Source organism: Crocodylus porosus, unplaced genomic scaffold (assembly GCF_001723895.1).
Source record: "Crocodylus porosus isolate Cpor-Errol unplaced genomic scaffold, CroPor_comp1, whole genome shotgun sequence".
NCBI lineage: Eukaryota > Metazoa > Chordata > Crocodylia > Crocodylidae > Crocodylus > Crocodylus porosus.
This window is the reverse complement of record NW_017728942.1, coordinates 10,701,805-10,715,218: the sequence shown is the minus strand read 5'-3', so window position 1 is coordinate 10,715,218 and position 13,414 is coordinate 10,701,805. Positions and strand designations below refer to the sequence as shown.

The window sequence follows — 13,414 nt, the reverse complement described above, 5'->3', positions numbered from 1 at the left end:
CTTCTGTTTCAGCTGTTGCAGGATCTGGGCATTAGTTTAGACTGTTGAAGCTGCCTTTTTTTTTATTGCAACTTAGCTGCCTTCTGCCCCACCTCCACTGATGTTAATATCTGTTCAGATTTTCTTGTGGTGACTTGACTTATAACCCCTCTCATTACACTTAAAATGTATTTTACCTTTCTGAAAAGTGTAATCTTATCCATGAGGTCTAGGCTACTTCAACAGATAATATGGGGGGGGAATTGTCACCATAGCTGCTAAGATTTGGTTTAGGTGAACCACGGTTCCTGAGACTTGCATGGTTTTTAGAGGGTCTCTCCATAAACACTTTCTGATTATGGTGTGTTAACAGGGAGTTGGTTTGTGGAGTGATCTTCTGATGCTGATTTTTTTGAACCCTCATGAAAAGAGCACCCACTCCCTCCTGGTGAAGTGACTTATCAGTGTTTATAGCCTTGGACTTTTTATAATGATAACTATTTATAACATCAAGGGATGGTGGAGGTAGATTGAGGAAGCTCATGTTAATATCTGTATCTTCAGGTTATTGATTGTATCCAGCACTCTCTTGTTTCAGGGAATCCTTGGAGGCACTTTTGCAGAGAGCTGTGGCTCACTGTCCCAAAGCAGAAGTGCTGTGGCTCATGGGAGCTAAATCCAAGTGGCTGGCTGGAGATGTGCCTGCAGCCAGAAGCATTCTGGCCCTGGCTTTCCAGGTTTGTGTATCACTTATCTGTTAGAGTCGTGGATATGGTGTGAGCCTTAGCGTGGGCAAGATGGGGCTAAGCAAGGAAGCCCTTTTGGGGGCAGTTCTGAGCTAGCAGCAGCAGTCAGCCTTTGAAAATAGCAGAACTTACCTTTCTGTGTTCTGCTTTTCCTCGTTATCTTTCACAACCTGCCGGTTTCAAATAGAGAGAGACTGGTAGCAGCCCTGTGACCTTGTACCCTTTCAGAATTCATTATTATTATTATTATTATTATTATTATTATTATTATTTCTGTTCCCATAGAACCAAGAAGTCAGGTCAGGCACAAAGACCCCTGTGTATTGGGTGCTGGGCAACTCTAGGATAACATGACCTGCAGTCGCTTTGTTGCAAACAAGGCCTTGGGGATAACTTAACTTTCTCTCTCGGAACTCAGTGGTTTTGGTCCCAGAACTGGGAACATGTCCACCTCACTTTCATGGGTAATTTTGAGAGCGTTTGTCATCTGGACCAGTACAGTCATCTTGTTACAAATGATCCTTCAGACCCTGAAGATCGAGGCAAACATCACAGTTCTGGAGAAATGGGAATTTCTGGTATCCTGGAGAGCAGTGCCCTACTAGCAGAACTGTAGCATAGTTGGATGGCTGCAGTTGCTCTAAGTAAAGGTGAATGATTCATTATTGCCAAAATTAGGCTTTTGGCCGGTTCTTATAAAACCTTGAAGTCTTCTCATCACTGATGCCCTGAAGTTATTTGCACTGCAGTTGCATGTACAGGCCTTTATACTAGAAGGCTTTGTTTTGTCCTGGATTCTCAAGCTAGCGTAGATCCTTAGGTTGTGAGTCCATTGGGGAACTTTGTGTAAACTCAAAGACAGACGCTTGGGAAGGGTTTGAACTTGAAAGAATCTTGGTGTAGATTGATGCCCTGATATCTGTTTCATCTGATCCATGTGAAGGCTTAAATCTGCTGCTGTTTCTGTATGTATTTTTGTCTTTTATTTCGTGTTCTCGCAGGCCAATCCCAACAGCGAAGAGATCTGGCTGGCTGCCGTGAAGCTGGAGTCTGAAAACAATGAGTATGAAAGAGCAAGAAGGCTGCTGGCGAAAGCCCGTAGCAGTGCCCCCACTGCAAGGGTGAGATGTGCAAAGGGTGGAGAGACCAAGACCTCTCTTGGCATGGGGGAGGAAGGACGGAAGAGGGAGTTCCTTTGCTTTTGCAGCCTCAGAGATTTACCAGATGGCATTCTGCCATTGCCTTTCGCAGGCATGTAGCTGATTGTTGAAGTGTTTCTTCAGCTCATTGTGACATGAAGCAAATGTATTATGGGAAAAAACCTAAGATCAAATACAAGCTTAGATTTTTATGCAGTGGAAAAAGTTGGGAAATTCCCAGTATGTAACATTCTGGTTTAAAGCTTGGCTTTTCTTTACCAAAAAAAAAAGAGAATCCTGTCACAGGAGGCTCGCTAATGCATACAGCTTCACATGGCAAAACAACTGTAGTTTGTCATGTAAAATTCCAGGTCTGTGTATGTTTCTCATCTTATCTCCTGGGGGGAAATGAATCAAAACTTTACACTAGAAAAACATCGAATTTTTTTTGTTTTTACATTGGTCACTGTTTCTCTCCTCCCCTGGCGGTTGAGCTTCTGAAAATTTTTATGTCTGTGTTACTTAGGCTAAAAGGAGGAAACAAGTGTCTAAGCAACCTGCATTTTGTTTCATCTAAGTCCCTCCCAGCCTTGACCTGCCTTTGCACAGTAATGGCTCTTTTGGCTTTTTTTTTGACCACAAAAAAGAGAGAGACCTTTCAGTTCTCGGCTAGAGGGATGGTAGCAGCAATCCAGAATCTTGTGTGGAGGAAGGGGAAGGAGGTCTTAAAGTATGAGTACCTTGAAAAAGAAAAGAGGTGGATGTTGTGGGAAAGAGAACAAGCAAACCCATATTCACAGCATATGCAGCTGCCTAAATGTTTGTGTTGGGCACTTCTGAATACTGTGGTCTATCCTCTTACTTGCAGCTGGGTCCAAAGGTTATGTCTGATCATTTTGTTCCAGCTCCTTCAACAGTTGATCTCTAGCATTTTCCAGCTGCCACTTCTTTTAGCTTTAATTTTCATATCTTCAGACTATTTGTCATCTAGGCGTGCAGTGGCTGTTTGTCGGTTGACAGGACAAAAGATCCATTCTATTAACAGATACCGTAGCCCATCAGTAGCTGCTAAAATAAAGCATCTTCTGGTTTGTCCTTAGGTCTTCATGAAGTCTGTGAAATTAGAATGGGTGCTGGGGAACATTGCTGCTGCCCAGGAACTCTGTGAGGAAGCCCTGAAGCACTATGAAGACTTCCCCAAACTGTGGATGATGAAAGGACAGGTAGAGGAGCAAAAGGAACTAACCGAAAAGGCTCGAGAAGCCTATAATCAAGGGGTAAGATGATTGAGATTTGTTTCGCACATCTGGCTTGGGGGAATGACCTGGTCTGTCTCAATGCACAGTCCAAAGGTTTTCCATCTCCAGACAGAGAGCACAAATTGTAAATGTACTTATGAAGCAAGGTGTAGTTCACAACACTGAAATGGCCTCTTTAATTTCTCCTGAACTTAAGCACAGGCTAGTTTTCTCTAGTTCACTGCTATCCGAGAATTAGCCAGGTAGAATGTGAGAAACATCAAATGACGTAACCAACCTCCTGTCTCACGTTCTCTACACGTCTTGCAGAGAAAAGGGATGTATGAGGGAATTGCCCTCTGGGGAGGTTATCATACTATTTCAGCCTTAGTGCAAAAAGCAGGTAAAACAGCAGACTCCTTATCTTCTTCTTCCCCAACCATCCTGCACGCTTCTCTTAACAGTTGAAGAAATGTCCCCATTCCATCCCCCTGTGGCTCTTGCTGTCAAGGCTGGAGGAGAAAGTTGGGCAACTGACCAGAGCAAGAGCCATCTTGGAGAAGTCCCGCTTAAAGAATCCGAAAAATCCAGACCTTTGGTGAGTGGAGTGGAGCTGAGTGGAGTTTCCACGAGCTGTATAGGCAGTGCCATAGCCATGCTAATCACTTGACACCCTTCCAGCCCTCCGAGTATGGCGTCTCTATACCTAGCGAGAAGGAAATTCTAAGATGGCTTTATGCTTGCTTCCGTTTGAGCATCTTCAGCCTCTGAAGGGTCCAACTAGTATACAACTGCCTTTGTGTTACTTGCTTTGGGTATACAGGTAATTGTCAGCTATTTTCTTTAAATGGCAGCTCTGGGGTAATAGAAAAGAATTTTTGAACACCTCATTTTCCATTTCCACGTTTGGCTAGTCCCCTCTTCAAATGCTTTTATCTAAGATGATTGTTAAAGACATTTATAATTGTTTTTTTTAATGCCAGAATGAGAAAATTGTGGCAGCCATTTACTTTGCTGTTCTTTGCTTAAATAGCCATGGTTTCCTACTGCACGCGTTTAGCTGAATGAGCTAGGGATGAGTCATGGCAGATGTCTTAGGTTCCATGTCCTGCAAGTGAGCATCTGCTTTGTGAAATGCTGAATTGAGGTCACATCTTGGGTGTTCACCCTGGGTCTTTTCCACATTAGGTTAGAGTCTGTGCGATTGGAATACAGGGCTGGACTGAAGAACATCGCCAATACACTGATGGCCAAGGCTCTACAAGAATGTCCCAACTCGGGTAAGAAGGAGCTTTTCTGAAATGCAGCTGTAATTGCTTGACTGCAAAAATTCTCACAGGTGATTTATCTCTTTTGGACCAACTGCATGGCTAGGATAGAGAATAGGCCAGCTTTCAGGTATCACAGTACACTTCCCCAGGCTCCAGGAGAGAAGCAGGCACGGAACAAGAGCTTGCACAAAACTCCATGTGTAAATAGAAGCAGGATGTAGGGCAAACTGTCTTGATGGCAAGAGAGCATTTCATCTGTCTCTGTTTCTGCTAGCTGTGTTGTCTCATGACCTGGCTGGATTCTGATGTGCTCTAGGGAGGTGGTGGTAGTCCTCAAAAAAAGTCTTCAGTTTTAGGTGCCTTTCACTCTCCACTGTCAAGAAGGGCCTGGATTGGTCGTTGGATCCTTTTCCCCCTTGGTGTTATTTGGATTGTACTGTCAGACATGTGTCCCTGTCCATGGTTTTTGGTTTCTTGAGACTGCATATTGATGTGGGTGGCTTTTCTCTGAGAAGAGACAAAGCAGATTGTAGGAGGCTTTCTGAGCTAACAAAGACAATTTGTGGTCTGGAACAATTTAGCGGGACATGATTTAGTGGAAGGATTGTTGGATTTCTGTGTGTCATGATCAGCTGTGCATTTATAAGATTTTCTCGTATCAGATTCTGTCTCCTTGTTGCCAGGGTCCGCTAATTGGGTCCGCATCCTTCATATGGATTTGTTTTAGTAGTTTTGTTTCTTTGGAAAAAAATACTGTAGCAGTTGCCTCTCAGTTCTAGGCTTTATGCCTCTGAACTGATTGAGGGCTTTAAAAGTTTTGTATTCATAGCAGACTTTGGAGCAGATCAGCTAGTTATGCCCCAAAAAGCTTCAGCAGGGGGATAACCAAACTTGCTGTTAAAAACTAAATTGTGTCAAGTCCAACCTTAAACCAGTCTGAACTGGTGATTAACTTCCTCCTTTGGCCTGGTTTATAAAAACTGGCTTGAGACTTGCCTGTGTCATAGGAACACTGGGAGGCTTAATTGTTAAAACATGTTAAAATCCTTGGAGAAAAGCTGTCATCGCAGAAATGCAAGGTAATTAAAAATCATCCTCTTGGCTTGTCAGAGGTTTAAAATTGTTTAAGCACCCAAGTCCAGTTGAAACCTTTGGGAGTTAAGTGTCTAGATGTCTTCTGAAAATCCAGGTTGTAGTGCCTTGAGAGACTTTCCGCAAGCTCCTCAATATAGTGCACTATTGGACAACAGAGTTAGTCGTGTATCGCAAACCACACTCTGCTAATTTGTTTTATGAATGGCCTGTGTGTGCCTTTGCTGCCACAACTTGCTGCAGACTCTTTCTGTTTCTATGGAAATGTGCTGTAGGATCTGTTTTCATTTAAACAACATACTCTCTTCCAACTCTATTGGGATAATAGTTTAAGGGTAGAAGGGCCTATTCCATCTGACACGAGCTAGCATGGGCCATAGAATTTCATCTCCTGACTGCTTCATTGATCCTGACAACTCGTGCTTGAACTAGAGCATATCTTTTTAGAAAGGCACCCAGTCCTGTCGGGCTGTAGAGAGCGCTTTGAAAGCATGAATCGCATGCAGTGTGTACATCCTTGCCAGCCTGAAACAATCATTTTAACAGAGGAGTATGAAATCTGAATTTGGGCGATGATTAAAATGTTAACTATTTCATTACTGATCCCTGTTGTGGAAATAGCCATTTTCATGTATGCAGAGCTGCTGCAGAATTCCCATGCTAAGGGAGCTCGTTAGAGATTTCTACGTCCAGCTTGCCTTTGAGAGAGCATGGTTCTTTGATTTTTATACCCCTTTATAAGACTCTCAATTCTAGTATTTGGGCATTCTCATATATGCTTAGCTTTGCAGTGCCTCTGTGAGCCAAGGAAAGTTTATCCCTATTTTAACAGATGGGGAACAAGGGCAGTGCAAGAGACTTGCCCACTGTAACAGCAGTCAGGGACAGCTGGGCTAAGGGCATGGGTGTCCTTGGTTCCATCTGCAAGATCAGCGTGCTGGATTAGGGACTTCTGAGCTTTGTAGCCTGGACAAGCTGTGTTTTTGGACAGCTTTTCCTGACCTGCCTCCCTTCCTATTCCTGATTCAATAGCAATGCTGTGGCAATTGTGCACACAATCTTGAAAGCTTTTCTTTTTAAGGCTTTTTTGTGCTTTGTTGCTGCTCTGCTCTTCATGTTGTCTGATCTTCCACATGTTTCCTGGAAGCACCAGTCCTGTCTTCCTCTCCTCCATGGACATGGACTCAGATGCCTTATCCCTCATTCCTGTTGAAGCTCTCATTTCTGTCTGTGGCTGCTTCTGAAGTATTGGGCTCTTGTAGAGCTGGCTGGTCCTGACTTTTCAGGAGATGATTCAGGGTTTGTGTTCACTGAGGAATGTTGATTCTTTTAGTAGCAGTGGGAAATGGGGGTGACTATCCTCTTGTCAAGCAGACTTGCCATGGGGACCCCTCAGGCGGCTGACAGATTGGGGAACCATAGCTGCAGATAAATACAAAATTGCTAGTGAAATCCAAACTGTCTATGTGTGTGGTGCCATGTGTAAGAAACTGGTGCAATGATGGGATTGGCCTCTGTGTTGAAATGTGTTTGCCAGGTGCAACTGGTAAAGCAAAAGATTGCATGCTGCTTTGAGCAGGCTTCCTTATTGGCTTTTGGCGATGAGAGAAGCTCTGGGGAGGAAACCTTATGTTTCTGTGGGCACTTGGAGTGGTGTTCCCTGGAGTTAGCATGACCAGTCCCTTCTCTGGCAGCAGTGACATCAGTATTCCTCTTGAGTCTCTCTCTTAAAGTTGCTTCCTGATGTTGCACTTCCTTGGGGATTTTCTTGTAGGAGTTCCTGATCATGGAAGAAAGAAGAGTTGATGGTTACAATAGGTGTAAGACCCTACAAGGGTTCTGAACTTTACATCTGGAAGAGTTTTACTCCTGGCGCTCTGAGAGATTTGGTAACACTGTGGTCCTGATCAGTCACTGAGTTTGTCTGTAGCCAGTTTGCTAGCAATGACGTGGCCACAAGTGGGTAGGGAACACATTGCCCTTCAAGTAATTGCTGCCTTGCTTCTAATAATTAGTTGGCAACGCTCTCTGCAAATGAATAAAGTGCAGGAAGAGCAGTGAAAGATTCCTGTGTGGCTTATTCCTTCTGGCCAGCTACAAGGATCCTGTAGCCTGCTTTCCCCTTCTGGCACTTGCAGATTAACTGTATTAGCCTGTTGACAATGTGTGCAGCTTGTTTGGTATAGTAAAATGGTTGCTTGCTGGATTCACGTTCGTAGAAGGCATTTGCAGGTATGTTATGGTGGCAGACAAAGTAACTACCCGATAGCTGCAGTCATCTGTACTGTGTGATGTACAGGCTCCATACAGATTTTTTGAGGATGACTCTTCACTACATAAATGGGATGGTGCAGTGAACTGGGCTAAAAACCATGGGTTTGGGGCCAATGCAAGGAAGCATAAGCAGTACGAAAGGCAAGAGCTTAGAGTACCTGCAGCAGAAGCACTTGTGTTGTGGGGGGAGCAGCAGCTGGTGTTGCAGAGTGTAAAATGAGGAAGAGTTCAGCCCAAAGAGGGGTGTGAGCCCTTCTACTGGGCTGGGGGGAATGAAGTTCCCTCTTTGGAAAGCAGTACCCTAGTGTAAGTGCTGTCAGCAGCATGGAGTTTAATCTCTGAATTAATGAAAGCTGAAATCTTTCCACTTGATTTTTAGGAATCCTTTGGTCAGAAGCAATTTTCCTGGAGGCAAGACCTCAACGGAAGACCAAAAGTGTGGATGCTCTGAAGAAGTGTGAACATGACCCACACGTCCTGCTGGCTGTGGCTAAGTGAGTAACTAGGGATGGGCTTTTTAAGGTAATAAAAAGATGTTTGTGCACAAGCAAAGGCCATATACCCGACACTACTGCAGATAGCACTGCTCAGTCTTGCTTCAGTGTAGCATCCCTCTGATGGATCATTTGCCTATGTGGTTACCTGTGAATGCAGGGCACTGGCCTTGGTGTCCCAGGAGGCCCCTCCAGCCTCATTTTTATGTACCTCAGATCAGGGAACAGCTGCTCCTTCACTGCAGCTGCCTTCTGAGTATTAGTGCAGATCTGCTTCTTCCTGTTGGCTGAACATGAACACTCTGTCTCTTCCAAGTACCCATGTCAGTTGGGAGACCTGGGGGTGTAGCAGCGCGTGTGTGTCAGTGCTAAAACAGATCTGAGCCAGATGTTGTGCACACTGAAGACATTGTTACTTAGGGCCCCATGGCCCATAACTTATTGATGCACGTTTTGTCAAGCTGTCATTACCTTGGCTTTCAAGGGAACTTGTTCAGACCTACAAAAGGGATGGAGGGAAGACTATTTATACTGACTAGTGCCCAGATTGCTGTGACAGGCCCTGTTAATTCCTCATCTCTTGCTTCTGCTCCCCAATTTCTGGGAACATGAGAACCACTTTGATCTTCATGTTCTGCCACTCTGTGTGGCTTAAGTTTAGAGCTGTTTATGAGCAAAACCAGCAAATCACACTGATGCTATTGTGAAGCAGGAGGATGTTCTAGTTCCTAATGGATTTAAAAAATAACTTCCTCTTGTTGCCTAGAAAAGGTTTCAAGTGCTGGTTTCTGGTGGTAAAGAACTAGTGCTGGAATCTGCTGTACCATACGTCTCCTGTTTTATACTTGAAAGACTTTACCCGCTGCAGGACTGACTGAAACGCAGTTGGGATTTGAACTGGGTGCCTTTGTTTAATTTCCTCCCTTTGTGAATGCCAGAAGAGGTTCATGCAGGAAACATGTAAAGTGGTTGCTCAACTCTTTCACAACTCTATTACAAGCCAAAGCAAGCCACAGGATCCACTCCAGCAACTGCAGCACCAGGATCTTCCAGACAGTGACAGCTCCATTGTTTGGCTTTAGCAGCAAAGGAGAAAGAACTGTAATACAGTTATCAGAGCCTATACCTGATGCAACTCAGATTATTTAGTAATTAAACCAGATGGCATATGAATGGCTTCTACCTCCCTTGGTGCCTCTGCTGCATGGCAGTCTGATATGCAGGGGTATAATGAGTTTGCGAAGAGCTTTTGTTTAAAAGCAAATTAGTCACTGCCAATTGTTACTTTGCAGGTGTTTTGGTCTGCTTTGCTATCAGTGTCCAAGCTCTTTAAATCACAATTTATCCAACACTGAATAATCAGGAGTATTGTAAACCTTAAAAAGAAATCATATTATCACACCGTTGAATTGTACAGCTTAACAGCACAGCCAATCAGACAGCCTCCTGTTCCAAAAGAACTCGCTTATTTTAATTGAACTCTATTTGATGTGTAGAAATGAAACCCATAAACTATTGACGCAACCAGTTGGGTCTTGGGAGGCGGAAGGTGTTTTGAAATTCATGAGTGAATTTTAGAAATGATGCTGGGCAGCATAAGCACAAAAGTTTGTGCTCCCCCTTCTTGCCCATTTCCCATTGGCAGGGCAGGGCTGTGTTCCAGCAGATGTTAGTATTTTGGTGCCTGAATATATGCATGTTGATGGGTGCTGCTTCAGCCTTGGTGAATCTGAACCTTACCTAGGGGCAGGGGGGATTTTAACCTCCAAATATCTACAGAGCTTATGTAGTTTGAGAGCTGTGAGATTAAATATAAACTATTAAGAATTTGGGAGCGAGTGGGGGTGAGGGGAATGGACAGGGGCCCAATACTGCTTTGTTCCAAAATTGGTTCATTGCATCAAAATGAATGAAATGCAGTAGGAAGATGATGCATCTGTCCTAGGGAGATCTAATTTTCCTTCCTACCCTCTACCCATTTCCTTGGCTAGGGCATCAATTTAGTCTTGTAGTCAGTAAAACTGTGGAAATGATGGGGGTCTGGAACTTGCCTTTGTACTTCCTCCACCACCTCTTCAGAGAGAGAGAGAGAGAGAGCCATCTGCAAGGCTGCCTCCTTTATTCTGGGGAGGCCCTTCTGCAGATTAGACACAGGGCTGTTGACCACCTCTTTCTGCTCTTTCCCTCTTCCCTCCCTACAACAGGTTGTTCTGGAGCGAGCGCAAAATAACCAAGGCCCGGGAATGGTTCCATCGGACAGTGAAGATCGACTCAGACCTGGGGGATGCCTGGGCTTTCTTTTACAAATTTGAGCTTCAGCATGGCACAGAGGTAAGTGTCTGCCTCTAGGTTGAAACTGTGGCCTTGGGAATAGCACATCACTGCCAGCTCTGCCCATGCTCTGCTGGCTACAGACAGCTGCGTCTTCAAAGCCCATTCTCATTGCTTTTAATGAGAAACAAAAGTTGCTGCTATTTGCAATGTGCAGTAAGCGCTTCTCTTTCAACACATTCCCTAGAATTTCTTTGTTCATCCCACTAACTAGCAGAGTGTGGGAAAATAAAATGCAGGACAATAACAATTCTGCAATAACGTGAGAACAGTTGAATACTACTTCAAGTATGTTTGCTGAATTCGGTGGCAAGTGACCTCTGTGAAAGACTGCACAGTCCACCAGGACACCGTGTCACAGAAGTCTCCACCGCAAATAATTCAACACTGTTGGAAGCACACAAAAATCAGTGAGAGAAACTCCTGAGGTATATAAGCCATCTTATTAGAAATAACATTCCTTTAGGGTTGCTGTTGCCTTGTGCTTGCTCCAAAACATCTAGTGTGCATTGCTACGTGTAGCAGATCAGCTGAACTGCTTGGTCTGATCTGGGAGGGTTAGAGAGCAGCCTGGCATTGAGCTGAGATGAGACATGATTTCATGACTTCCTCCTGACATGATGATGTAATACCGTCATGCTGCTCTCCTGCTTCCAAACCCTTTTTTGGCTCTCCTGTTGGGCTGTGGTGTTAAGTTGGCCTGCAGCAAGGCAGAGTAGGTGCTGCCCTTGAACTTTCATCTCGTCCTTTAACACACACTTCCCAGTTTCCTTTAAAAACTGGTTTATATAAGCACCTGACACCCAGCACACTGCACTGGCGCAGAAGGAGGAATGGTGGGGAAGGTCTCTGACCTTTCTTGCTCTGCTTGAGGACAGAACAAAGTGACCGAGACGGCCCCAAACTGTTGTTTCTCTCCCTCTGTAGGAGCAGCAGGAGGAGGTGAAGAAGCGCTGCGAGAATGCTGAGCCCCGCCATGGAGAGCTGTGGTGTGAAATGTCCAAAGACATCGAGAACTGGCAGAAGAAGATTGGAGAGATCCTCGTGCTTGTGGCAGCCAAGATTAAAAATACCTTCTAGAGCATGCCGCCTTCAGCTCTGTCAGTCACCCTGGCAGGGCTTGGCCTCTTTGCTTTCTGTGCTTTCAACACACTCACCTGTGATAGCAGCACAGTAACTTAGAACAAGCAAAGGGAATGGGTAGGAACGAGAGGAACCTTGGGTTTTCCAGAAAAACAAAACCCCAAGGAGAGTCAGTTTTTTCCCCACTCCAGCAATGGCACTACAGACAGTCATTGCCCTGGCATACACTAGATCCAGCTATACTGCCAGGGTGGGGGCAGGAGTGCCAAGCTGTGATTGGCATTGCCACTCGATTTTTGCCTGTACCCATTCTGCAGATTTGGAGCTGTGAGTGTTGCTTGTTCAGTTCCCGACTTGCTCTCCCTTTTGGTGTCCTCCCTAATGTGGGGTCCCTTCTTGTCACCCTCCTCTTCAGTTGCCTGGTGGTTCCCTGTGGTTGAGTTCATCAGGGAGATGGCTATGAACATCACTGACAGACGGGGGGAATCGTGGGGTGACAGGAGGGTCTGAGAACAGTTGTGTTGGTGTGACCAGGGTAGAGCCCTGGTCATGTCTGGTAAAGAGGAAGATTTTAGTCAACTGAATGTTTTGTGACATTCAACGGCGAACTTTTTTACTTAAAAAGACACTTCCCCGGATTTTAAAATGCCTGTAATGTATGCAATATTTTTAGGGTTATGTTGTTGAACACCACAGTAGAACAAAGACAACATGGTGAAAACAGTTTAAGAGACCAGTTAAAAAAGGAAGAATCTTCATTAATTAGAGCCATTATAAGGCCTAGGCATTCTGACAGCTGAAGCTGCTTCTCCCACTACAAATGCCGTAGAAATAGCTTCTCCAAGCACGGGTGGAAAAATCTTACTTGTAGCTGGAGGGATTCTTAGTGAGCACAGGTCTGTGCATTTGTGGTTGCCTTGAAGTTGTCTTATTTCATGACTTGCATATACTCTTTTAAAACTTGTGATCAGGGCCACTTGACCTGAAGAGGCTCACTTGAATTCTTGTGATCCTCCTTCGAATGAAAAGTCGTCTCCACCTTGAAGGACTATCTGTTTTGTACTTGCTGATTGGAGTGGTAAAATCATCTCCTGTTGCATTTGACCGTGCGTGTTGTGGAGTAGGATATAGTGAAAGCTTTTGCTTCCATGTGTATATTTTTGTGTTGTCCTAGAAGTTTTGTTTGGGGGGGGGGACCTGGCACTTGCTTGGGAAACAGGCGTGTAAAATACAGCTTGGTTTTGTTCCTCTTCGAGTTTTATTTGGTCCTCATCTCCGTTGTAACGAATCTTGCACATTAAAGATTTGATCAGGGACGAGTGGCTCAGATTGGCAGGTGCCCTGTGACAGCCTTGCCTGCTACTCTTGATAAAGGTGAGTCTTTTAGGAATATATCTGCTGTAAGTAGCGTTCTTGTATCCAAGCAGTTTCGCATCTTTTTGCCAAAAATATCACGTTGTTTAAACCCTAAAGCAGCAGTGGTTGTCCTTGATTCAACAGCCTGCCTTTCAGACTTTATCCCTATGAAACAAAACTCTTGGACTTGCTGCAGCAGCTGATGAGAGCGTATCACTGCATCTGCATTCAAGCGAGGTGCGCTGCCTTCAGCTGCAAAGAGGGGGAGCGTTGGCAGGAGCTGCCTCTGGAGGAGAGAGGGAGCAACGACCCCGCGGCAGGCCTGAGGCTGGGTCAGCCACATTGGGGTTAGCGGGATAAGGGTTTCTGGGAGTAGGCTCGCATGGGAATGGCCTGCAGGAGGGGCAGCTG

The 13,414-nt window shown here is 44.9% G+C and overlaps 1 protein-coding gene across 1 annotated transcript in view; it reads left to right on the top strand.

Annotated features, from left to right (window-relative positions):
- The window catches only part of PRPF6 (pre-mRNA processing factor 6), a 30,078-nt gene extending 17,176 nt beyond the window's left edge, over positions 1–12,902 (top strand). Inside the window, exons 14-21 of the mRNA XM_019548280.1 lie at positions 578–716; positions 1,727–1,846; positions 2,965–3,141; positions 3,567–3,700; positions 4,291–4,382; positions 8,119–8,233; positions 10,438–10,564; positions 11,492–12,902. Of these exons, the coding sequence (XP_019403825.1) occupies positions 578–716; positions 1,727–1,846; positions 2,965–3,141; positions 3,567–3,700; positions 4,291–4,382; positions 8,119–8,233; positions 10,438–10,564; positions 11,492–11,644 (1,057 nt within the window). The 3' untranslated portion in view covers positions 11,645–12,902. The remainder of the gene's footprint in view (positions 1–577; positions 717–1,726; positions 1,847–2,964; positions 3,142–3,566; positions 3,701–4,290; positions 4,383–8,118; positions 8,234–10,437; positions 10,565–11,491) is intronic.
- Positions 12,903–13,414: the final 512 nt, after the last annotated feature.